At 46.6% G+C, this 25,576-nt stretch overlaps 1 protein-coding gene and 1 long non-coding RNA gene across 2 annotated transcripts; both read right to left on the minus strand.

Annotated features, from left to right (window-relative positions):
• Positions 1-1,000: 1,000 nt before the first annotated feature.
• LOC121053874 lies at positions 1,001-13,726 on the minus strand. Its single transcript, XR_005811382.1, has 3 exons — positions 13,348-13,726; positions 12,797-12,870; positions 1,001-1,472 (listed from the first exon to the last, which is right to left on the minus strand). It is a non-coding gene; the product is annotated as an uncharacterized LOC121053874 (long non-coding RNA).
• An 8,780-nt stretch (positions 13,727-22,506) lies between these two features.
• LOC102705056 (protein SHORT-ROOT 2-like) lies at positions 22,507-24,785 on the minus strand. Its single transcript, XM_015835128.2, has one exon. The coding sequence runs from the start codon at positions 24,708-24,710 to the stop codon at positions 22,818-22,820; it is 1,893 nt and encodes a 630-aa protein (XP_015690614.2). The 5' UTR covers positions 24,711-24,785; the 3' UTR covers positions 22,507-22,817.
• Between the last annotated feature and the right edge of the window lie 791 nt (positions 24,786-25,576).

A 25,576-nucleotide genomic window follows, 5' to 3' on the forward strand; every position in this document is an offset into this window, starting at 1 on the left:
CCCCGTTCGGTAGAGGGGTATAAGTTAACTTATGCTCTGGCACGGAAAACGCAGTAATAGATTAGTACATAATTAATTAATTATTAATTATTAAAAAAATATAAAATAAACTAATATGATTTTTTAAAACAACTTTCCTATAGAATATTTTTGCAAAAAATACACCATTTAGCAGTTCGGGAAGCGTGCGCGCGGAAAACGATAGAGGGTTAGTTAACTTATAGGATGGCCTGAAGGCGGCCCTAGTGGGAGATGCGAATCCCCCCAGGCCCTTGCACTCGAGTATAATGCAGGAGGGGTATGGCTTTCGCAACATCAAACAAAGAACTTGCTAACTACTCCCTTTGTTTTTTAGTTAGTCTACGTTTGATCATTAGTCTTATTTAATTTTTTATAACTAGTTGAGTGCCCATGCGTTGCAATGAGAAAACAATTCATACCAACAACTCCATACTATATATAAATGATACAAAATAACTTAAATCACAATAAACACGTTCACCACAATACTATCATAACTCCATTGTATATAGGAGTGAGTTTCATTGCATCACAACTCCATTGGTATGATTTGATTTATTAATAAAAACATTAAGAAAGACTTATAATTTTGTATATTTACACAAAAAATTTGAATAAGACGAACAATATGGTCAAAGATATATAAAAAAGTCAATGTCGTCAACTAAAAAAACTGAGAGAGTAATAGGAAGGTGTTTTTTCATAGTTTTGAGGAACACAAAATTAAGGTCATCAATAAATCCAGTCCCTAGATGCCTATAAGAAGATTTTGTGAATTTCTGGTAAAAAAAATATCTAGTGAATTAATGGTATAGAGTGGAAACAACTAATAAACTTACTATTAGTGGTATGCATGCAATTAAGGAATAGATAAAACATGACGATGTTAAATCGTTGAACAAGAAGAAACCACATGGTGCAAGATACAAGTAGTTTTTCTTTTAAAAAAAAGAAATATATATATTCCAAAGCCATGTTTAATCATCATAACATGGGAAGCATACAAGAAATGGATTACAGGACAGCAATGGGAAAACAACAGCCTTAAAAGTTGCATCATCATTGGTACGGTTAGTATGTAGCTATAGCTAGATTCATCTGCAGACCAAAATTTGAAGCCAAAACTTGGCAAGCTGTTGCTGTGTGTGTGTGCATGTACCTACACAATCTGTTGCTCTCAAAAGGTGAACTTTCGCGTATGCTGGACGTGCCGTGGTTGGGCCCAACAAACGCCCCCAAATCCCCAATATTCGAACCAGGGAAGCAGCCTTTTTTTTTTTTTTATTAGTGACTCTACGTCAGCATCATCCTTTTTAGACTCCCTTTTGGCACGAACTAATACTTGATCTTGTTAATTAGCGCAAGAGAGGAGATGAGCAATTCCACGGTCTCCACTCACCACCACCAAGTGGCCTCTTATCTTTGAGTACCCATTGTCATCGCCACCGAGGCTTCGTGCGTTAGCGCAGAAAGTGATTTGACTTGATCAGTAGCTGATAGTAGCAAAAGAAACTAACAAAGATGTACTCTCTCCATCCCAAATCAATTATCATATAAGAGAATTAAGACTATTATATATTAATTATAGTGCGAACAACTCTTTGATTCTCTAACATCCTGAAAATTTTGCAAATTTTCCTTTCAACTCAAAATCTCTGTTTCAATTTATTCAAAATTTTCCGTCTTTTTTTCCTCTCTTTTCTTTCCTTTTCTCTCCCCTTCCCTGGTCGGCACGGGAACCAGCCGGCACCCCCACACACCACCACGCCAGCCGCCACCCCCGCATGCCACCACGTCAGCCACCCCCGCCGCACGCCACACTGTCGAACCATCACATCGCCGCCGCCGATGTCCAGCCATTGTTGCCACCACCGCACGCCACCACGCCGACCCCCTCGGCACGGCGCCCTGACCCGTTGCGTCGTCGGCCCCGTGCACGCCGTCGTCCCGTCGTCACCCCGCGATGCTCGCCGAGCCACCGCCTCACTGCCGACATGCACGTCGTGCCCAGCATGCCACCGCCGCCACTAGTCATCGCTGTCGCCAGCCTGGCCGTCACGATTTCCGCCGCGCCGCACCAACTGCTATTGTGAGCTGTTGCTGTCACCAGCCCCGCGGCCACTCCCACACGCCACGGCCGCCGTGATTACCCCCGCGCCGCGTCAGCCGCCGCCGTGAGCCATCTCCATCCCCGCTGCCATGTCGCCTCACTGCTGCCGCCACAACACCGACACCTCACCGCCCCGCTGCTTTACCGTCCCTCCCTCGCTGGTTCGCCTATAAAAGGGGGAGCGAGTCGAGCATTTGCCACTGCCCCTCCCCTCTCGCCTCACTTGTCGCGCTGCCTCCCCGTTGCGCCACGCCGCCGCCACTGTGTCACCGCCGGTATCCCTCTCCCCCCTCCTCTGCTCCGGAACGCCCTCCCCTCTCGGCTGAGAAACAAGCCGGAAAATCCAAAATATGAGTATGGTTGATGCAAATAAGAGATGATACGTGTTGTCTGGGTAATCCACCACTTGAGAGGTAAGGTGTTGAATTATTCTGAAGATAGCATGAATGCCATGAAGGAAAACCATTAGTGGATGACAGACGGAACCTTCGTGACTATTTAGTTACAATCATGGTATGGAACCTAATGCTAGAAATAGATTTTGTGAAAACTATTTGAGAAAGCAACTTTTATGCCAAAGAACCCTACAACCTTCCTTGTTGTGGCCTTGCATATGCATATTTCCATGGTGATTTGCTGAGTACCCTGTACTCACTCTTGCTAAAACAGCAACCACCAGCTCTTGAGGATGAACCAGTCGTAGATCCTTACGAGTGCTACGAAGAATTCACCGAAGGAGAAGAGGCTTAGAGGTCCTCGCCCTCCAGTCATTGCTTGTAGAGTCCAACTGTCTAGATCTTGCTTTCCTACTACTTCTGTATAATGTGCTACCAAGCTCAGACCCTCTTATTCGGCCAAGTGCCCCGTGTAATGAAGTCATGTGAGACTCTGTTATGTATGTGCTACTCTATGCTTTAACTCGACTCGCGTGTGCCAACTACTTGATCCAGGGATTGGTACAATTAAACACGAGGAATTTTGGTATAAAAAAAATCAAGGTTCTACAGAGTTGGTATCTGTCGATGATCGGGGTCGGCAATAATCTTACGGGGGTGGCTACCAAGCTTCGAATTCGATGGTTAATGATGAAGAGGGAGAGGGTTTACCCAGGTTCAAGCTCTCGACGTGCTGAGATAATACTTTACTCCTGCTTGGCGATTGTATTGCGCAGATGGATCTCTCTTGCCCTTAAGGGGGCACCCCGTACCCCTTATATAGTGGGGGAAGGGTTACAGATATGATAGAGTCCTAATCTAGTAAGTCTAAGATCTATCCTAATTCGGTTATGGCTCGGGTCCGAAGTACACGACATGCAATCCGGTACGTACCGGGCTCCTAACCAACACCATACAGATATATTCTCCTTCCTATTCGGTACCCCATTGACCGTACGTATTTGTATAGTCTCCGGATACCCCCGGTATAGGTATCCCGTAGCAGCCCTCGGAGTCGTCCAGAGGAGCACAAGTCATCCATGCAGATCGTTGATCATCAGGTGTATCCCAACGCTATATGCTTGACATTTCCCGAGTGCTTTTCAGGTGCTCCCCGAGTGCTTCCCGAGTGATCCCGAGTACTCTGTGATGATTGTAGAGGCTGTGGATGGCTCCGAACGGAAGAAGACATTAAGATGCACCTAATAGGTGTAGCCCCTGACACTATGCTTAAATATGTAAGAATTAAACATAGAGTCATCTATGGATTGTTACCTAGTAGATTTTTTCCGACTCGAGTTGCACCGTTTCAAATGCTTCCGGGCCTGAGTGGTTTAGAAACGATCTTGTGCTGTGTTTCTCCAGACATATAGCCTTCAGCTATGTTCTGCCCATGGGATAGGTTTAGCCGACTAGCTTAACCGTTACAGCCGAGTAGTTAGCACCGAGTGTATTCGGACTTACTCAAAGTTTAGGCATAGGCTAAGGTGCGCAGTTAAGTGCCATGGGCGATATCGACTGACGCCTGCCTGAGTATGGTGTACCGTTGATTCCCGATTTTGAAGGAAATCACGAATTTCATATTACCATTATGAAACTCACGACACTCCTTAGAAACAACATGGTATCGGTTATGCCAGCACCAAAAAATCTCGGCCCGCTTTACCCGCAGGGGAACATAACAATAATTAGCCCGGTAACGGAATTTTCTAGCTATTAGGCCTAGCAGCTATTTAAGCTTACAATTACCCCGTCCGTTCATCTTCTTCTCCGTCCTGCTAATCACTGTAGCCCTAATTCGCTCCCGCGATCTCTCGCGCACCTAACCCTAGCCTCCGCGTCCAGAGCTCCAGCCTCTCCTCCGCCCATCGCACCCACACTTCCCTTCAATCCTACCGAAGAGAGTCCCAAATGGCCTCTCCAGCGGATTCAGGGAAGATGTTGCCACTGCACGCATGGCAATCCTCTATCGTCACCGACCAGAACCTCTCCGCCCTCTCTGGAGCTGGCTTGATTTAGAGCAAGGAGGTGGCCGGGTACTAAGGCGCTTATAGTGAGGAATTACCTACTCCCGACTCACGGGAAGTAGTTGTATTCGTGCCATTCTTTGAGCGGGTTTCGGCTACCGGTGTCTTCCTTTTTCCAGGGATTGTTGGATTTTAATGGGATCGAACTGCATCATTTGAATCCCAATTCCATTCTTCAGATTGCAGTATTTGTATATACCTGTGAAGCCTTCCTTGGAATCCCCCCTTACTTCAACCTCTTCCGCCATTTGTTCACCGTTAAGCCTCAACCGAACCAGAATCATCCATCGGTGGTGGGCGACGCCGGTATTCAGCCCCGTGAGGGGAGCAAGAAAGCTTGGCTATCTCTGCCCATGAAAACCTCCCTTAAGGGCTGGCATGCGGCCTGGTTTTATCGCTCTAACCTTGCTGACTCCCTTCCTTCCTTTGTTGGCCATGCTCCTGTTGCTCGGGAGGCTTTTATCGTCACTCCCGACAAATGAAGAAATGCCGCAAGTAAACTCGTTGCTCAACCTGGTTGAGAACTTGAAGTCTGTTGGCTTAACTGGCATCTGGGTGACCCGACATTTCATTCGGCACTGGATCCAACCCCTGAAGGATCGGGTCCGGTTTGCCTTTGACTATACCGGGAGCGAAGACCCGACTCGGGAGTCAGCAGAGGTGGTATGGTGGGAGGCCATCCAAGCTAGGGCTCGATGGCTGTTCGCCCCAAACACTAACATTCCAGCTATCCCTGCCGGCTTCCCGTCGCCGTTTCATGCTGGGAATGCTCCCCCTCCGGTGAGTCCTTCGTCTCTCCTGGGTGGTTCGCCTCCAGCTTGTTGGATGTTTTCTTCAACTTGTCGTGTTCAAGTTATGTTTCCTTTTTGCAGGACCGCCACCAATACTTATCCTACCCCCCAAGCTGGGCCTCACCCGTGCTCAAGTGGGGGGCGGAAGCTTCGGCTGACGAGCCCGCCGCCAAGCGACTGGCATTTGATCCTGATGCGGAGCCTACCGGGCCACCAGCAGACAAGGACGCCCCGGCCTCGACACGCTCTCCGAGCCCGTCTCTATTGAGGTGCCTGAGGAGACCCGCCTTCAAGACGGGGCCGAGGTAACACAACTCAATTTTATGCCGTGATCCGGTTAGGATTTCTATGCTTGCTGAAATCATATCACCTGACTTTTTCAGGAAGTCGAGCGACATTGACCCGGCCACACCGGCCGGCTCCGGGGACATTCAGCCCCTGGGTCCACCGGCTGCCATTGTTGCGGCCGTCGCTGGCTCGATCCGCACTTCGCCAGCTGACCCTGTTGCTGGGCCGCCCATCGAGGCGATACTAGCGATCGTCCCGGCTACTACCCCGGCGCCGACCGTGGAGCCGGATGCCGTTGCAGTGCCACTGGCCACAGATTCCGTGGAACCGAGTGTCGGGGCTTCCGCTACGCTGGTCATGGCGACGATCCCGGCAGTGCTCCCTCCGAGAGCCCGAGAGGGCCGCGCCGAGCAGGTCAAGATCAACCTGTCGGATGACTCGGAGGACATTGCCAAGATCGAGCGGTATATCGAGAAGTCAGTCAAGCTGATGAAGGTATGTTCTTCGACCATTGCCCTAAGTGTGCGATCCCGTTAGCTTATGTCACGCTGTTTAGGGAATCGAGGCATGCTCCAAGGCAAAGTCAGAGGCCCTTCGCTTGATTGATCCATAGCTGGGAGATATAAACGCTCTACGTCAGGATCGTGACGAGATCCTGGAACGAGCGAAGGTGTTGGAGAACCGCCTGCAAGGTGAGATAGCCGATCTCCACGTGGAGTGAGTATCGAGTCACACCCGGATTAAAGGTGCGACGATCTGACTCTGGTTGTTGTTTTTCATTGCGTGACTGAAGTTTATCTTCCTTTGCCAGACCAAGATGCCGCCTAGAAGGAATTGAAGAAGGCGAACAGTGGGCTGCAGGCCGAGTGCTCCAAGCTGCTGGCGGTGAAGGCCGAGCTTGAAGCTGAGCGCTCCCGGCTATCGGCCTCGAGGGTTGTGCTAGAAGCCGAATGCACTCGTCTTAAGAAGGCTAAGGATACCACCATCGCCGAGCTTGTGGGTAAGTTTTTCTTTGCCCCCTCCTTCGTTTCTCCCTTCCGAGCGATCCCTGACTCGTATGCCACTAGCAGAGGCAGAGTCCCAGGCGAAGTCTATGGTGGAGGCTGCTGAGGCCAGGACCCAGGAAGCCGAGTTGGCTCGGGACCGTCTCGTCACAGTTGCCCTTAATGTGCTCAGGGCGACGCCACTGTTGGCACAAGCCTCCTCATCTATCAGCATAGACGGGGTAGTCCAGCAGCTGGAGAAGATGCCTATGGCTCACAGCGCTGAGTTGCGAGAAACAGCGAAGATGGCATCTAGCTGCATGCTCTCGCGATCGTAAAGTCGTTGTATCCCCGGGTGGAGGTTGATGCCGTCTGCGACGGGTTTGCAGCCGACTGCGACGAGGCAACGGCGATGAAGTACGTCAACGAGGCGTAGAAGGCTGCAGAATCGGTCGCAGACGACCTTGGCCTGTAAAGAAGTAGGAGAACTTGTAGTAGTTAACCATGTTCTAAGCGAATTATTGTGATGTGATTTCATTTGATCTATTTGCTTTAGAGTCTTTTGCTATCGTGTGTTTCGTCGTCATGTGAAGAGTTATCCTCTCGGCGTGTGCCTGTCCCAACAGCCCCCGAGCGGACTTAGCCAGCGCGGAGCTTAGCGTAGTGTTACCCGGTTTGGTAGGAAGCAAGGTGAGGCCGAGTAGATGTGCCACCACATCCAGACTTCGATTAATCGACAGTTAGAGAGCTCATTGGCAGTAGATTTTATTAAAAAGAACCCGAAGGTAGAGTACATTGTGGCCCCCGACTGGTCTCCCGAGTGGGGACCACTCGGCGAGGGCAGTCGAATGTTTAAAAAGAAAAAATTACACGATATCGACTATGTGTGGAAGGGACGTAGCTGTTCGATGTTCCATGAATTCTCCAACAGCCTTCCGTCTTCCATCCTTAGTTAGTATGAGCCAGGCTGAGTGACCTGGGCTATGACGTAAGGCCCTTCCTAGATTGGGGAGCTTGTACCGATCCTCGATGGTTTGTATTTTGCGTAAGACCAGGTCGCCGACTAGGAATGCCCGCCCACGAACATTCCTGTTGTGGTATTGGCGGAGTCCTTGCAGGTAGCGCGCCGACTGGATGGTCGCGATATCTCTGGCTTCTTCCCGCCTATTGAGGTCGTCTTCCCTGGCCGTGTCTGCCGTGGATTCGTTGTAGTTGTGTATGGGAAGGACTCGTGATCGATTTCGGTGGGTAGAACTGCTTCTGCCTCGTACGCAAGGAAGAAAGGCAATCGTCCTGTAGCGCGGTGACGGATGTGCCGAGTGCCGAAAGCACTGGTGGTAGCTCTTGCACCCATCGTCCGGCATAGGGATGTAGTCGGTCGAAGACTCTAGTTTTGATTCCTTGAAGGGTCATGCCGTTAGCTCTCTCGACCTGCCCATTGCTCTTCGGGTGTGCTACGGAGGCGTAGCAAATCTTGATCCCACGCTCCTCGCAAAAATCCTGAAAGATTCCATAGATGAATTGCCTACCGTTGTCCGTAATGATACGGTTCAAAATGCCGAAGCAGTAGATAATGCTTTGTATGAAGTCCCTCGCATGTGCCGAGTCGATCGTGGTGACCGGTTTTGTTTCTATCCACTCGGTGAATTTATCGATTGCGACAAACAGGTGGGTGAACCCTCTTGGTGCCTGCTTGAAGGGCCCGACAATGTCGAGTCCCCAGACGGCGAACGACCAGGAGATCAGGATAGTTTACAGTTCCTGTGCTAGCACGTGTGTCTGCCTTGCGAAGAATTGACACCCTTCGCACTTTCTGACCAACTCTTGTGCGTCTGTGACGGCGGTTGGCCAGAAGAACCCTTGCCTATAAGCCTTTTCGACTAGTGTCTTGGCCGAGGCATGGTTGCCACAGAGGCCCGAGTGGATCAACTGGAGTATTTGTTTACCCTCGTCAGGGAGCATGCAACGCATAAGAATGCCCGACGCGCTTCGCCGGAGGAGCTCTCCGTCTGACATGATATAGCAATAGTCTCGTCGGCCGACGCATTCAGCTTCAGCTTTATCAGTCAGGAGAACATCCTCTGTGAGGAACTTGATAACCGGGGTTCTCCAATCGTAAGTGAGGACTGCGACCGTGCGGTCGTTGGAGTTCGGTGGTTGGCCGTTGTCTCCTGCATCTTCTGCTTCACCCGGGGTTGGCTCAGGTTCGCCCTTCTTCTCGACTGTAGGCTTTATGAGGTGTTTGATGAATATGTCGGTTGGCACCTGTAGCCGCTTTGAGCCGAAATTGGCTAGTTCGTCGGCGGCTTTGTTGTTGTGCCGTAGGACATGGACTAGCTCGAGTCCTTCGAACTTATTTTCAAGTTTGCACACCTCTTGTTAGTAGGCTTGCATGTTTTCATCGGCGCAGGTCCACTCGTTTATGTCACACCCGGAGTTTTGTCCTAAGCCTTAAATCGTAAAAAGAAATTCGTAAATAACAATCGGCTTAATTAACTCTGGAAGAAATCCCTCTAAAAGAACTTAATTTAATTAAATCAAGGCTCGCAAATCGATTAACTGGATTTAAACTCAAATTTCAGAAGTATAAAATTTGGCCAAACAAGTTAATTTAAAACTCGGCAAAAGTGGGGTTTTCCTTTTTCCCTCCTTTTTCCTTTCTTTTTATCTTCCTTCTCAAATTGGGCCGAAGTCCAATTTTCCTCCCTTCCTTTTCTTTTTCCTTTTCCTTTTTCCTCTCCTCCTTCCCGGGCCGGCCCAGCCGAGCCGGCCTCTTCCCGCGCGCGCCTCCTCCCTCCGCCTGGGCCGCCACTCGGCCCAGCTCGCGTGCCGCGCTCGCCGCGAAGTCCGTTGCCGCTCCCTCCTCCCTCGCGCCACTAACAGGTGGGGCCCACCTGTCAGCGAGCGCGCTCTCGCCAGCTCGCCCGCGCCGCGCCGGCCGAGTCCGAGTCCGCCGCTGCCGCAACGGCCGCCGCCGAGACCTCGCCGCGCCCGACTCGGTCTCCAACCTCGGCCCCGCCCTAGCCGGCCTCCCCGCACTATAAATTCCCACCGCCGCCCACTTTTCCTCTCCGCCCGAGCCGCCGCCACGCTGCCTCGTCGCCGCCGCCGTTCGATCTCGCTGCCAGACGCCCTTCGCCGCCGTCCAGCCGCGTCATCACCTCCGCATCGCCGTCGCCGACTTGCTGCCGCCTTCGTCGTCAACGGTGGGCATCTCCAGCGCCCGCGCATCCCCTCGTCGTTCGCCGCACCGCCGCACCCGACCTCACCACTGCCACCCGATCCCATCGCCCGGTCGTCGCCGTCGCGCCGTCGGACGTCGCCACCTGTCCCGCCTCCTCGCCGACCCTCTGCCGCGTTCGCCTCCGCCGGTGAGCGTCCCCACCTCCCTCTCCTCCTCTCCTCTGTCCTCGCCGTCACCGCCGGACCACCCGCGCCGTCGCCGGGCGTCGTGCGCCACCTCTCCGCCGTTGCTGTGTTTCCCTCGTTGCCGCCTTCACCACGCGGTCGCCGTGCCGCCGCTGCCGGCACCCATTGCTACCTCTCGCCGCCGTGCGCGCGTCGCGTGCTCGTCGCCGTCGTGTTGGCCGGCCACCGCTCCCCCTCTCGACCGCGCCCTTGCGTCGCTGATTCGTGCGCGGTCGTCACCGCGTCGCCATCGTCGTGGCGCCGCCGCCATCCGCTAGCGCCGCCGCACCGCCCGAAGCTCCCGCCGCCGGCCGCGCTCTCCTCCCCCTCTCTGTTTCCCCCCTCGCTGACGAGCGGGCCCCACCCGTCAGTTGCCCCGCGCCCCTCCTCCCTCTCTCCTCCCGTGGGGCCCGCGTGTCAGCCTCTCCTCTCCCCTCTCTCCCACCGACAAATGGTCCCCACCTGTCAGCCGTCAGCGCTTCCTCTCTCCTCGCTGACGTCAGCAGCCCCATTAATTGCGCAATAATTGATTTAGGACTTTTCTGTTTAGCTAAAAAACCCAGAAAACTTCTAAAATTCATAAGTAATTCATCTAGTCTCCGTTTAGGTCCATTCAAATTTCATTTAATTCATAAAATTTTCAAGAATCCATTAAAAATACTTTCTTCTGCTGTTTCAGTAGAGTTTGTGCCTGTTTTTATTTTTTGTGCTTTGTCTCTTAGATTCGGACCCTGCCGAAGAGCCGGTTTACTTCGAGATCGTCGCCGAAGTTCCCCAGGGGCCAGAGCAAGGCAAGTGACACTCATCTTTGATCATATTGAACCCATTATTGCAAATTCCCCGCTTTATTTATTCAAATATGCATTGTTTTAATTAAAGTATTTACTGAATGTTATTTTCGGGTAAACCTTATTACTATGCCGTTGTTTATCCAACTTTATTCATTGCTAGACCAGGGGTAACTTGATTAATGTTAGGCCTAGGTTAATGCTTAGCCGTGCTTAGAACAAGTAGCTCATGGGATCACATTTAATCATGCTTAGTTCCGAATAGCTGAGATAATGATTCAACACCCGGTTCAGGTTAATGTCAACTAAAATATTGATAATGGTGGGCTGTGGGTGCATGGTTTTGAGAGTCGCACCCATGGCAATTAAGGACTGGTCCACGGGAAACCCTGGAAGTAATTAAGTGCTAACCACATGCCGAAATGGGTAAGGTGGGATTTGAAGCATGACTTCGAACTATTTGACGTACCGAGGCAAGGGTAGGCGTGATGGAGTATGGACGGGCAATCGTGGTGTAACGAAAGCCTCTGCTGCTTCCGGATCTACCAAAGCACAAGCGGGGACTGCCCGACTTGGTGTAAAGGAGGGGGTGAGACCTGAAGTGTGGTGCGATTAAATAGGGAGGATTATGTGACGGGTTCTATCACGGTCTCCTTTCCGGTATACCATGGTGGTATGTCGGCGCACGTTCAAGTGTAGTGGAGTCGTGTCTTGTGGGTACAGTAGTGCACCTCTGATCAGAGTATAATCTATTCGAATAGCCGTGCTCATGGTTACAGGCGAGCTCCCAGCTTCACTGTGATTAGCGAACCTTTAATAACTTGAGTAAACTGGTTTTCACTCGGGACTACTGCAACGTGGTGTAACGTTGAGTAGTGGTTGGGCCTGTTGCAACGTGGTGTAACGTTGGACAGTGTTGTGGTATTTTACAACTGTTATTTACTTATCCTTTACTGTATTCAATTACCTGTATTCATGTTTGTGCATCGTTTGCGAAAGTTAGAGTGTTTTGAAAATGGGTTATTGCTTTTCAAAAGCGTGAGTCATTTAAAAAGACAATACCCCTTTTGTTGAAAAGCGTGAGTAAATCGATTTACGGGTAAAACTTTATTTACTTTGTTTCTTTTGTGATTTATTTATCTTGAAACAAAATTTTGCATCTATTGATTCCAAATCCTTGTGTTCTTTAGATGGCTGACCACCCCTTGTATCATCGTGGACTTGGAATGGCTGGATTCGTGGCAGAGTTGGCAAGAGTCTCGTTCACGGCAGGATACCCCTATGAGCCAGAGTACACCATGATCCACCCTCTTGAAGGCGAGTTTCCCCACAGAGTCAGATTGGAGCTACATGGAATCCCCGGTTTCCTCCCTAACTTGGAAGCAGAAGGAGCCGGAGCCTCGCATGAGCATGCCTGCCAGGAAGCTGCTTACAGTCTGATGACAACGCTCAGGGCTAGGCACGACCTGACATTTCGGCATTCGGCTTACCGGTATCACGCTGGTCGTGGACCCAATTCCATGGTCAGTAGGTTTCGGTCTGCCCGGAGTGAGCAAGACCCTACCTTCGGTAGGATGTGCACGGTGCTGCAGGGCCTCGACCAGATGCATCACGACCTCCATTTTAATATAAACTCCTACCCACATGATATTGGTTCTTGATGGCCCTTCGATTACTAGTACTACAAAGATGAAATAAAGCAAGCAGTAGCGGGTGCAGGATTTAGAGGTTGGGTATTTGAAATGTTAATGATTAAGAAAGACATTTTATACCTAAAATCTCAATGATTGACTTGTATAACATCAACCATTTAGTGATGTTACGATATATCATATCTAACACAAATTGAAGTCAATATCATAATTTACTAAATTGGAATATAGATTGAATTTATCGCAATGAAACAACAGCAAAGGGTTTCAGAAAACGCATTGGCTGAAGCTTACCTGCAGCGGACAATTACGGCAACAGGCTTCAAGGCTTTTGGCTCATTCCTCAGTCCCTTCTTGTACTTTGAAACCTGAAACACATGAGATGGAATGCAACACTCATCAATAACAAGTAGTGGCAACTAACAAGGACCCAGAATACTGCTTTGCATGATGAGCTCATAGCTTAAAGCTGAGACAAAACATGTATCCACTGATACTCTGATCAGTATATTAAAATCAAAATATCCTAAATAATTTATGTCAAATGTTCCAACAATAGATCGGATGTGCAAAATTTGAGAACGATAAACCTAAACACATGCTAACCTAACGAATTATAACATAAAACTAGGACTATCGCTCCTTTTCCTCTCCTGTTCAAACAATAGGAGGACAGGATGTAGCGATCAGTGAAGAAAAAAAGCGAGCTTGCTACCCTCACACGCACAAGCAATTCATCAAACACCTAGTACCTACACACTACACTACCACAGATCAAACAAGATTACAAGAACCAAACAGCCAAACAGGAACGCAAAATCCATAGCCTCCTCAGGCCCGCAGACCTCGCCTCCTCAGGAGCACGCCGCTGTTGGCCGTCGGGACGGGATTCGGGGATTCGGGCGGTTGGCGCCGCAGTCAGGAACTCGGGATTCGGCCGTCGTGGCGCCACCGGCCGATCGGCGGCTCCTCGCCTGTCCCGATGCCCACTGCCCACAGGTCACAGCGACCTCGCCCCTGTTGCCCGCTGCCCGCAGGGGCCGCAGCCGCCTCGACCACCGCCGAGCGCCGGCCAAAGCCCCACTGACCGAAGCTCACCGTCGTTTGCTTGTGCCTCAGAGGATGGCGGCGGAGGACGACGGTCGGAGGGCGATGGCGCAGGCGGGCGGCGGCGGAGGACGGCATGCGGCGACGAAAAAAATTGGCAGCCTGACGGCGTCAAAATTTTTAGGGTTTCCGCCTGGGCTTAGAAACTTTGGCGCCGCGGGCGGGGCCTTATATAGGGAAACTATCTGTGCATGCGGACAGCAGACCGCCCGCCTGCGAAGACCATTTTTTACTATCTTCGCAAGCGGTCCGTCCGCCTGCGAAGATGTAACCCCTACACGGCATAACTATCTTCATAAACGGTCCATCCGTCTACGAAGATTGTTACAGATGTGAATATATTTATTTCAAAATCCTTTTTAGTTTATTTTTGTAATTTGAAAATGTCTACGGTAGTTGTAATAAAAATAGTAATTGTACGTACAAATATACAAACCGTAATATTATTACTTTAATTTGTTTTAAACAGACATGCCAAGTTAGTACATTAAAAATTTTATTCTCTCGTATTTATATGACAAGATCTAGATCTAGATCTAGAACTAGGAGGTGTATGCTTTAACTTGACTCGTGTGTGCCAACTACTTGATCCAGGGATTGGTAAAATTAAACATGAGTAATTCTGATATAAAAAATCAGGGTTCCACAGATTCACAGGTACATTAAATACTTATATGCATCTATCCAATCAATCTTGATGTGATTTGCAAATTTTGATTTTGCATGTATATGTAGAGCTTGAGATTTGACTCTATAACTTTTCCAATGCTGATTACATAGATTCTTAGTCTTTTTACCCAGACCTTATACGATGATCAATTTGGAATAGAGTGAGTATATCTACACAAACCAAATCAGTGGTGGAGCCAGTGAAATCTTGCTGTCTGGGTGACTAGGGCTGCGTTCTGCTGGTCGTTTGTTAACCGGCACGAAAAACACGATAATAGATTAGTACATAGTTAATTAATTTTTAACTAGAAAAATTAAAAAATATTTAATTTGAATTTTTAAAGCAATTTTTCTAAAGAAAACTTTCAAAAAATACGCCGTTTAATAGTCGGGATACATGCGCACGAAAAACGAGGAAATATGGGTTATTAGTGGGAGGTAACGAACGGGGCCAAGGTGTGTCCTAGTAATGTATAAATTTTTACATTTATTATCACGTAAATACAGTGAAAATACTGGTGACAGCCCGAGCAGTTGCCCGACCTTCTCGGAGGTGGCTCCGCCACTGAACCAATTTATTAACCCGTGCATTAATTTGCATACGCTATGCTTATATTCTGAATGTTTGCATTTTTTTGCATAATGGAGAACTATTCTAGTATTTGCTTCAAAGAAGTTACAATTACTTATTAAAAATTTTAAATGCATATCAGAAAACATAGGCCTGCATTGTTTGGCCTTTTCTCTAAAAAAAAGTCAAACATTATATTTGTAAACAAAAAATAATTTGTGGATAAAATTTTCATATAAGTGTTCTTAACTATATAAAAGCAGAGGTTAAAAATAAATTACAATGAAAAACCTAAAATCAACTCTAAATTCTAGATTCAAGATTAAAATTTTAGCTTATAAGTATAAGCAGAAGCGAGACACCACACGGTAAGCAACACGTCGTCAGCAAAGCAAAGCAAGAGTAGTCAAGAACAAAGTTGACCTGAGCATTAGCTGCAGTTGAAGCGAAGACAATCGTCATCACCACAAACTGATCAAAAGAGAGGAAAGAGCAAAAACGAAAAAGAACTGAATCAAAGGGTGACGTTGAGCAAGACCGTGGATGCGGTAGTAGCGGCAGACACAGACCCCGAAACGAGTGGATGTCGCACGACGATGATCCTAGACATAATTGGCGCCGCTGCCGACCATCGACTCACCTGGCTTGACAAACGGCGTGGGCACTGGTAGTGGGTGTTGGGTTATCTTGTCCAACGTTAATTTCTAATCTTAGGCTAATATTGATCACCTCTGCTCATACAAAATTAAATCGATTTACTGACCTGGTTGAGAAGTCATTGCGATTGAATTAATCCTCCTGCTCAGTTTTCTCCTCTTCTTTTCTCTGATCTTTCTTGCAGTAGGAGTTCTCTCCTTGATCTGGTATCGATGACCTTTGGCTCTTTACTTGCGATGTCCTGAGATTACTACATGACTCCCTTCTAGCGCTCCAAGCAATCGGGCCATTAGAGTTACGAATTTTGTACGTTGGATTTGGGCGTCCCCTCCTCCTCTGTATTCATATCGCTAGTGGGAGTCGGGGGCTTATCTCGTATTTGGTACAGAGTCTGATTCTACCGATCACCAAAACAAACTCCTATTATATCTCTAATTCTTGTTTGAGTAGGATTAAGGCACGGTAAAAAAACAATTATGGTGGATTCCGAATTTTTTAAGCCAGTCTCTATCTCTAATTTCTTTTATCCGGTGTCTAACAAAAAAATCGACCAACACTGGGAGCCCTCACATAGCTCGAGCTTGACAGGATGGATTCATGGGACTCTTTCTCCGAGCTCGCCGTCACCTCTCCCCGCTCCCACCTCCTGCCTCTGCTACCTCTCCCCCCAATGGGCCACCGCCTCTCTGATCCCTTCATGCGTGGCACCAGCCGCCTCTTCCGCCCTCTAACATGTGCCCACCTTCACTCCTCATGTCATGTGCTACCGTGTGCCATTGCCTATGCATGCCGCCGCCTACGCCCTTACCCGATCAGTAGATGAATTGGTAAAACGGGCGGTAGAGAGATAGGGTTAGTTTTAGCATCACTTAACTGAGGGGCATTTTCATCTTACCATAATTGCATTGTTATTTTTCTTTTTCTTAAACACAAACCTAATCGTGTACGCATAAGAGGGTCAAACAATGGCTTCGTTTTTGAAAAAATAAGGTCAAATAAGCAAACCAAAAAATAGGGTCAATTTGGTTGTCAGCCTTCATATAAAGATCAAATGAGCAATTGTTCCATTATTTTCTTTCATTCAAAGACCATCTTAAACCCTTCTGTACATAAACAACAGCTACTAACAAGTTTATTGTCGATAGTAGGGACATGTTATATGTTCTTCAGCTACACGATCTTTTCCGAAATAAACTTCTGATCTACAATGTCAACATCATAAATAGTAGCATACGACCCATTCCTCATTTGGACAGAGGAATCTCAACTGATGTGATATGAATAAAATAATGAGATGTCAACATAAACATGTACATAGGCTCCCTATCAACCTTCTTCTTTATAGATTGATTAACTGTCAGAACAATAAGTAAATTATGATACATGATTCCGTCTCCAATAGTGACATTGATAGACTTATATGTATGTACTACATGTGCCTTCATTACCTTGAACTATGGATATTTCTTAGCTAAATGACTAGGCTAGTTACACACATAGATCTCATCCTAATTGTTGTTTCTACTCTTCTTGAAGTTGGTGCTCTATTGGGCTTTGACATATTTCCCTCCATTCTTGTTTGCAGTCTTTTGCACCACATTGCCACTAGACTACCCATCATCGCCCTTAGACATAGCATCCTTTGCCCGAGCTTTCTCCTTAATATCAAGAGACAAAATGAATCCCTTAATGGAGTACTCATGTCTCCTATGTTTTATTGCAGTGATGAAGCTTTGTAATAAAGAAGATAGTTTTGCGATAATGCACATAGCCATAAACATTTTGAATAAAGCATACTTTAGGAGTTCGAGTTCCTTAATCGTATGTAAATCATGAGTCTGTTTGACTATAGAACGGTTGTCAGCAATTGTGTAGTTGTGAAACTGTTCTTCCACACACATATCATAGCTAGCATATGTAGTACCGAATTTGGTATTAAATGCATCCCAGAACACCTTTGTATATTTCATCTACGTATAAACATTGCGTAGACGATCAACAAGAAGGCTAAGACTAAATCCCACAAAAGAGTAGTAGCATCCTCGATTCCTTTTTCTTTTTAGCATCCAGAGCTCCTTCAGGTTTGGCATTACTAATTTGGAACATATTTATAGCCATCATCCATAGAGTGGCCTTGATGTAGCATCTCTTTAAGTGCAAACCATCATATTTTTCCAGACAGTGCATCAGAAAATCCAATAATACCAAATTTATTTTTTCTACAATAAGGTTCATGGATTGTTGAAAATATCGAAATATGTAGAGTTGATTTATTCATAGAATAAATCATGACAATGAATATGTAAACTAACAATACCATCACACATGGCTATGATCTAGATATCTATACAAAAGAACTTAACAATTTAGCATGAATATATCAAAACTACAAAACATGATTAAAACATCTAGAGCATCCATAGCAGTGGTCGCGTGGGCATTGTGCAGAAGTACATGTCGATGTGGCCGCACAATGTTAACATCAAAATTTGATTTTTTACCATTAATGCAGATGCGCTTACTTGGATACGGCAGGTTAAAGATTCAATCAGACAAGATAAGGAAAAATTGTTAACAGATTCTGAATCGAACCATAGTCAAAATTGAATCGGATAGGGAATGGAATCGTACCAGTGATAAAGGTTGAATCAGATAGGAAGGAAGAAATATGATCAGAAGAGGATATGGATAGTGGTTCGATTCGGGGAAAACAGTAAGCTTAGCTTACGCTACTTCCTTGCAGCACGCGTGTAGGATCAACCGCCCATCTACTTATTTGGGAACCCCACTTTAATTGAGATTCATTTTTTCATTCTTCACATATCTCGCAAATCAGTGCTTTTTTTATCTTGTTCTTGCTTGTTTTCGATTATTTGCAAGAGTAAGGTTGATCCGAACTAGCAATATCAACAATCATCTGAGAGGTGTATCAGTCGCTAAGGTGTAACACAACAACGTCTCATACGGTTGTAGTCATCTTTTCTACAAATTGTAGGAATCTCAACTTACCGAACGATCGGGCCACCCCTACAGACACCACATCCTCTTCGCGGGATATCGTTGTAACATGTTGGCGTAAAGGTATATACGTGGGGTTGTGTCTTCTGTATAAAGTTGTATATCTCTGATCAGAGTAAAACTGTTTAAATAGTTGTTTCCGTGATTATTGGATGATCGATCGAGATTCACATGATTAGTTTCAATGTTTCCATAATTAAACAAAAATGGCAAAACTTGCTAAGATAGTTGAGCTAGTACTATGTGGTTTGATATGGTATTAGTGGGGACACTGGTACAGTGTGGTTTAGCAAAGTATTAGCGTTGGGCCTAGCATGGTGTGGTTTAGCACCGACTAGTGGTTGGTTTAATATTGTTATTTAATTACTATTTATTTAAATCATATTTTGCTTCTACTAAAGTGAGCCTCCAGCTGTATTTTCTTTGTACACCCTTATGCATTTGCCTTATATTTGTTGGTGGTTTGTTAAGTATGGTGATTGTACTCAGCCTTGCTTTGCCCCTTTTCTCCAGAAGCCAAAGCTGTGTCCGACAAGGGCCGTTCGAAGATTAGGCGAGTTGCCACACTCAAGTGCTACTTGTGGTGTTGTGTTGATGATGTCGCTTCTCTGAAAAGTTGCATTATATTTTGTTTTTCCGCTGCATAGTTAAGACTATTTATTTTTATTTGTTTATTTAATGTGAATTATCACATTGTATACTCGGATTGGTCCTGGACCGAGATTTAATGCATACTATTGTTTGAACTGGTATAAATTCATGGGCATGACAAGCAAGACAGTGGAAGGTATATATACTTTTCCTAATTTGGGATCGCTGGTTATAACTTAGTATAAATGTCCATAGCTTCTAAATATCATCGTGCATTGAGCTCATCCTTTGTGTTGGTTCTTGAGATGACCCGTCACAGGTAACCCCTAAACTATGAGATATGGGTCATGCCCCTAGCCTCACCTCAAACATGACCTGTTTTGGTCCGTTAGAGAAGAGTTTATCTATGATGAGGTGTGTACTTCGGTATGATGCAAATGGACCATCATAGATAGGCGGTTATGTGGTAGTGGCATGCATTCTAACATATTTGGTCACACAGTAGATATCACAATAATAAAATGGATGCTTAGAATTTTTATTTTCTATTAATGGGAAACTTTCTAGCTTCTTTCCTAATTGACGAGGGATTTTCCAGCTTAAATTTTGTACGCATATAAAATTCAATATGTAGGGATGTCCCCAATACTCTCTCTAGTTTTTTATTGAGTAAATTACACTCACAGTATATGAACTTGCATGGTGGGTCTAAATAGATATAGCAACTTGTAAGTTGCTCACTTCGATACAATAAATTGGTTAGTTGGTGCGAACCAGACAAAAAAATGATCCACACAAGCAAAATTACTCTAAATTAGTGCACACTAATGACATCGATTGTAGTTTGAAAATCTTATTTCAAAGAGAAATTAGATGTGCAAACGTTTATTTTTCATGTCCAAGATACATAATTTATTTTATTTATTGGGAATCATATAACTCATCTAATGTCTATTTATATGTTATAATTTTTATCCATACAATTAACTCCTGAAAAAACCATTTTAATTTCCATGTTCATGTTCAGACATTCTATATCATTTAAAGTGTATTTTTATGATCACGCGTTTCTAACCTATATCTTGGAAAAATAATTAATTATGTTCTTCTGTTGGTCTATTCTTGAAAATACTACATGGATAATAATAATAATAATAATAATAATAATAATAATAATAATAATACATTATCAATATAAAATTTTGATGTGTAACCATAATTACAAATCGTTTTGTATCATATTAGATCAAATTTGCTTATGTAGATCGTTTTGGCTCAAGTTTGCACAAATAGGCCAAGTTATTGTACCAGAATAAACAACTTGCAAGTTATTGTATCTATTTACACCCACTATATAAGTTTGTGTACTGTGAACACAATTTACTCTTTTTTGTTTAATGCTGCCGCAGACTTCTTTAACTATCTACGTTTGATCATTTCTCTTATTCAAAATTTTTGTACAAATATAAAAAAGTATAGGTCAGGATTAAAATGCCTTTAATGATAAACAAACTAGAAAAGAGTTAATAATTATGTAATTTTTTAAATAAGAAAAATAGTCAAATATATATCTAAATTAAAGTCGACACGCGGCGTCAAATAAAAAATTAGAGGCAATGTAACATTATCCCATTTGTAGCTTAGGATGTATACATAATATTTTTTTCTACTAAAAGAACTACGTGAACGTGATGGCATCACTGCATCACCTAATCCTATATATAAATCTGTGGGGATTCCTTGACCATCTTTCCTATTATACAAAACATAGTGTCCTAAAAAGGTGTTTCTTCTGGTGTGGTGTGCGCCTTCTCTACTTAAAATAAGTTAATCGCAAGTACTTGAAGCGACTCTTGATAATCTTATGTTGGTTGTGAATTTTCAAATTAAAAACACTCTAGTGAATTAAGTAATTAAGATTAGTGAGCAAATCGATCCTCGGAGGGATTAATTAGGCCGAGTATTCCAATTTACTGAAAGATCCTTCATCCTCGACACCTATATATATATACTATACAAAACAAAAATACATATGTTCCGAACATATATCCAGTGAATGAAACAAATTAAGAGGAAACAGAGATCACTATATGCTTACACAGGTATACGTATTTGGTATTAGTTTATGGGAAAGCCATTAAGAATACATGGTGCCATTTGTCATGGAACAAGTGCTGATCGAAATATTATTAATTTTTTGTACGTACGTTTGTGTTTGTGTGTTCTTATAAATTATGAGTGTCAGTATTGATCAAACCATCTTGCAAACCTTATTTTGTACAGATGTTCTCCAATTCTTGTTTTATGGTTTGACTTATTACGTGTCCCTGTGTCACGTATACGCATGTCAGATACGGTATAAATTATGATTCTTTTTATGTTGTTCGCTGCAAAATAATACTCACTTAATTTAGTCATAGATATTTGATGTAAGAACAAACTATTGTCAAACCTTTGAAACTTTTACTAAAAATGAAATTTAAAACTAAGTATAAAAAATAATATGTAGATTTGATTTGAAATATACTACTTCATTTATTTTATATTATAAGATTTTCTTACGTTTTCTAGATTTCTCTATAGATCAACATGTATGTTATGCATGTACTTATGGATCTAGACAATAACATTAAGTCTTCTATGGTAGAACCGATAGAGTATTACATAATTAGTAATTCTAATATATTTTATAAACTGATTCATATATAAAATTGATTATCAAAATTTCAGCAATTAACTTAACTAAATGTTGTCCTAAAAGCTAAACGCACATATGGCCGGCCGGAGCACGGAGATGATGGCGGACACAAGTTCATATGCTTTTACGCAAACCGGATTTAATCAACTTTCTGACTGTCCTCATCTACTCAATCGTATGTCTTGCGAAAATCCAAGATGTTACGACCTTAATTTTGTTCTGTTTCCTAAGGTTTTATATTTCTCTCTCTTGTAACAAGAGGGGTGTAATTTGTTCTCTTATTTAATATATTTGGTCTTGTTTTAGTATATATAAAGGGATAAATATGTTGTTAATTAATTTGAAAACGATAATGATAATAATTAGGAAGTGCAATTAAGTCCTCGATCTAATTCGATCGATCCCTTTCAGATCGATCTTGTCATTACTCAGCGAGCGGCATCTGATGAGCCAAACATATCGGATCTCTACAGCTACCGAGCTATCTACTACGAGTTGCACGCATAAGTCCAAATTAAACTAACGACATGCATGCCAAGATCGATCGATCGAACACCCATGCAGTACGTCAGATTCAGTGTTAACCGGTAAAACAAATACTATATCTAATTTCTCCGAGGAGTCAATAATGGAATGAATATTCAGAACAAATTAAAGGGAAATGATATATCTAGCTAAAAATCTAGCGAACTCGATCGAGATACCTTCACAAAAAAGCTACGAAAAACAATCGAAGGAAGCATATCTATATATGCAATGCAAGAACAACAAATGTCAATTAATTAACTCGTGATGAATTAATTAACTTAACCCAATCTGATGTGTTTAGCTCTACCTCCTCCTCCCCTACACATCTCCGTGCGGACGGGACGTTCTCGAAAACCCTAAGTGCACACCGCTGCCTCCCATTCGCACGTGCGATCCATTAATGGTGTATTGCATGCATGCATCGTTCGTTACATGGATGAAAGCAATCAATGGCGGTGTTCGAGCTTGGATTGATTTCATGGCTTCCACGCGCTTGCCCACACGACTGGCTGCTCCTTCCATGCAAGGAAGGCTCCGGCTGCGGCGGCGTCGGCGTCTGTGCCGCTGGCGTCCCGCATCGACCAGCCCTCCCGGTAACGCCGCAGCAGGGACCGCACGTCGTCGGCGACGTCCTCGCTGAACGCCGCTGGCGTGAACCCGGCGGACCGCATGCGCCGCGCCCACGACGCGCCGTTCTCTCGCCGCTCGGAGGACTCCGACGCTGGGCAGGACACGAGGTCGACGATGGCACGGCCGACCGCTCTCTCCAGTGCCAGCCTCTCGTTGCTTGTCTTGGGGAAGCTCTCCTCGAGGGAGTCCATGTACTCCGAGAAGAAGCGGAGGCCCTCGCCGAACACCTTCATGAACGTGGCCTCGGTGTCGGACTCCGACGAGGAGTCTGCCTCCGAAGCCGCCAGGTCGGCCTCCTCCTCCACGACGGTGACCACGCGTGGCTCCAGGCGGCGGAGCGACGCCACGAACGCGTCGCGCCTTCGCGCGCCGCCGGACGCGACACCGCGCAGCGCGTTTACGCAGTTGACGGCGAGCGCGGTGGTGGCGCCGCCCTCTCGGAGGTCCAGACCGGCGAGGTCGAGGTCGGCTAGGTCCCCGGCGTGGTGCACCGCTCGGAAGCGGAACGGGACGCCCATCAGACGCGCGAACTTCTCGAGGCGCTGCCCGATCTCTCGCATCACGCGCTGCGCGGCCGCCGACGGCGCCGCCGTGGGCACCACTGTGGTGATGGACAGGTGCGGCGTGTCGTCCGACGACCGCGTGGCCAGCGCCTCAAGCAGGGTCGGCCACTGCGTGCAGAACGTGTTGCTCAGGTCGAGGATGTGCAGCCGCGGCGGCTGGGCCGACGATGAGGACGACGACGACGAGGCGCCAGCCGCCGCGGCCTCCAGGAACGTCTCAAGTATGGCGCCGTTCGCGGCGACGTGCCCGAACGGCGCCCACGGGCTAAGCTCCTGGAACTTGAGCGCCGTGCGGCGCGTGGAGTCGAACGACGCGTTCCGGTCGGACGCGGCGGCGAGCGTCCGCAGCGTGCGCGGGCCGGAGGTGGTGAGCCGCGCGAAGAGCCCCTGCAGGAAGTAGGACGCCAGCTTCTGGTCCACGTCGCCGTACGGCGAGGCCAGCTCGTTGAGCATCCACATGAGCTGCTGCACGCGCTGGCTGTCGCGCGCGGCCACCGCGCGCGCGCACTCCATCAGCAGCTGAGCCGCCCACCTCCCCGACGACGACGACGACGCTGCCCCGGCGCCGCCAGCACCCGACGACGACGACACCGCCGGGGAGCCGAAGTCGAGGCTGATATCAACCTGCGGGAACGAGAAGTCCGCCGCCTCGAACAGCCCGTGCCCGCCCGCGGGCGAAGACGTCGACGGAGGAGGAGGAGGCGCCGGCGGCGTGGGTGCCCCCGACGGCTGCTGCTGCTGCTGGGGAGCACCCGTCCCCGAGTGGAACTGGCGTGAGGAAGACGAGGAGGAGAAGTCTTCATCCATGTAAAAGCGGTGGCCTTTGCCGCATTCTTCTAGGTACGCCGCCGGCCGCTCCCCCGCGTAGTAGTAGCCCCCTCCTCCGCCGGCGCCACCACTCCCGTCGTGGTGGTGGTGGTAGTAGTAGCTGCCGTCGCCGTCGCCGTCGGCGTTGGTGTTGGTGCTATTATTGTTGGTGTTGGTGTTGTAGTGGGAGTGGGAGTGGGAGTGGGAGTAGTGGTAGTAGGAGTGGTTGTGGGTGTAGTGGGAAGAGGAGGAGGAGGAGGAGCTGCTGCTCCCACGCGACTTGTGCGGCTGGTCCGGCGACGAGGAGGCCGCCTGGTGGTGATGGTGGTGGTGGTGGTGGAAGCTAACCAACCTGAAGAGGGTGTCCATCTAAACCTAAGCCAGCCAGCCACCTGCAGCCAGCAGCTGGTAACTCGCTCCTCACAAGTAGTAGTAGCACTAGTACTATACAGCAACCCTCACCTCTCACAATCCTGCAAGCCGATCGATGCTGCAGGGGGATCTAGCGAGTTGTTACTGCACAAATGGTGAATGAATGGTGGTGAGTGAGTGACATACTACATGCAAATTAAAGGGGGAGCAGAGCAAAACCAAAGAATCGGCGGTCAATTTCGAGACTGGCTCATCTACTATTCTTTTTATCCCACTGCCCTCTCTCTCTCTCTCTCGCTCGCTCTCTGCTTTTTGTGGGACCGATCGATGGTGGTGCTGTTGTTATTGGGCGATTTTGTAGCGAGGAGCGCAGCTTTTACTGGCCGAGAGAGAGGGGCTCTGCTTCTTTGCAGGTAGCTCTCCTGTTATCGTGGCTTTAGAGTTGGGCTTGGTTGGTTCTTCAGCTTTGGGTAAAGGGATAAAGTGGTGACAGTAGGATTGTGCACGACAGACAGACATATACTAGCCGGCACAGGCTACCTTCAGCTATCTATAAGAGCAAGACTAATAATATAGCCAACAAACTGGTTATAAATTTTTTTATAGTTAGCTCATAGCCCACCCATATACTAGTTAGCTCATTATCATTGATGCAGGACCCACATATCATTCTCATAGAGTTTTTTTGGTTCTTGTGTCCGAGCTAGCTATCCGCTTATACTCTCTCTCATCAACTCTCTCCTCCACATAAGCATTTAGTCAGCTTATAGCCTGCTATTATACTTGCTCTAATGTATACTATGAAGAGAGATAAAAGTTATCTCTTAATCAAGAGATAATCTGTTACACATATTTTAATGTCA

The sequence above is a fragment of the Oryza brachyantha genome, chromosome 3 (assembly GCF_000231095.2).
Source record: "Oryza brachyantha chromosome 3, ObraRS2, whole genome shotgun sequence".
NCBI classification, from domain to species: Eukaryota; Viridiplantae; Streptophyta; class Magnoliopsida; order Poales; family Poaceae; genus Oryza; species Oryza brachyantha.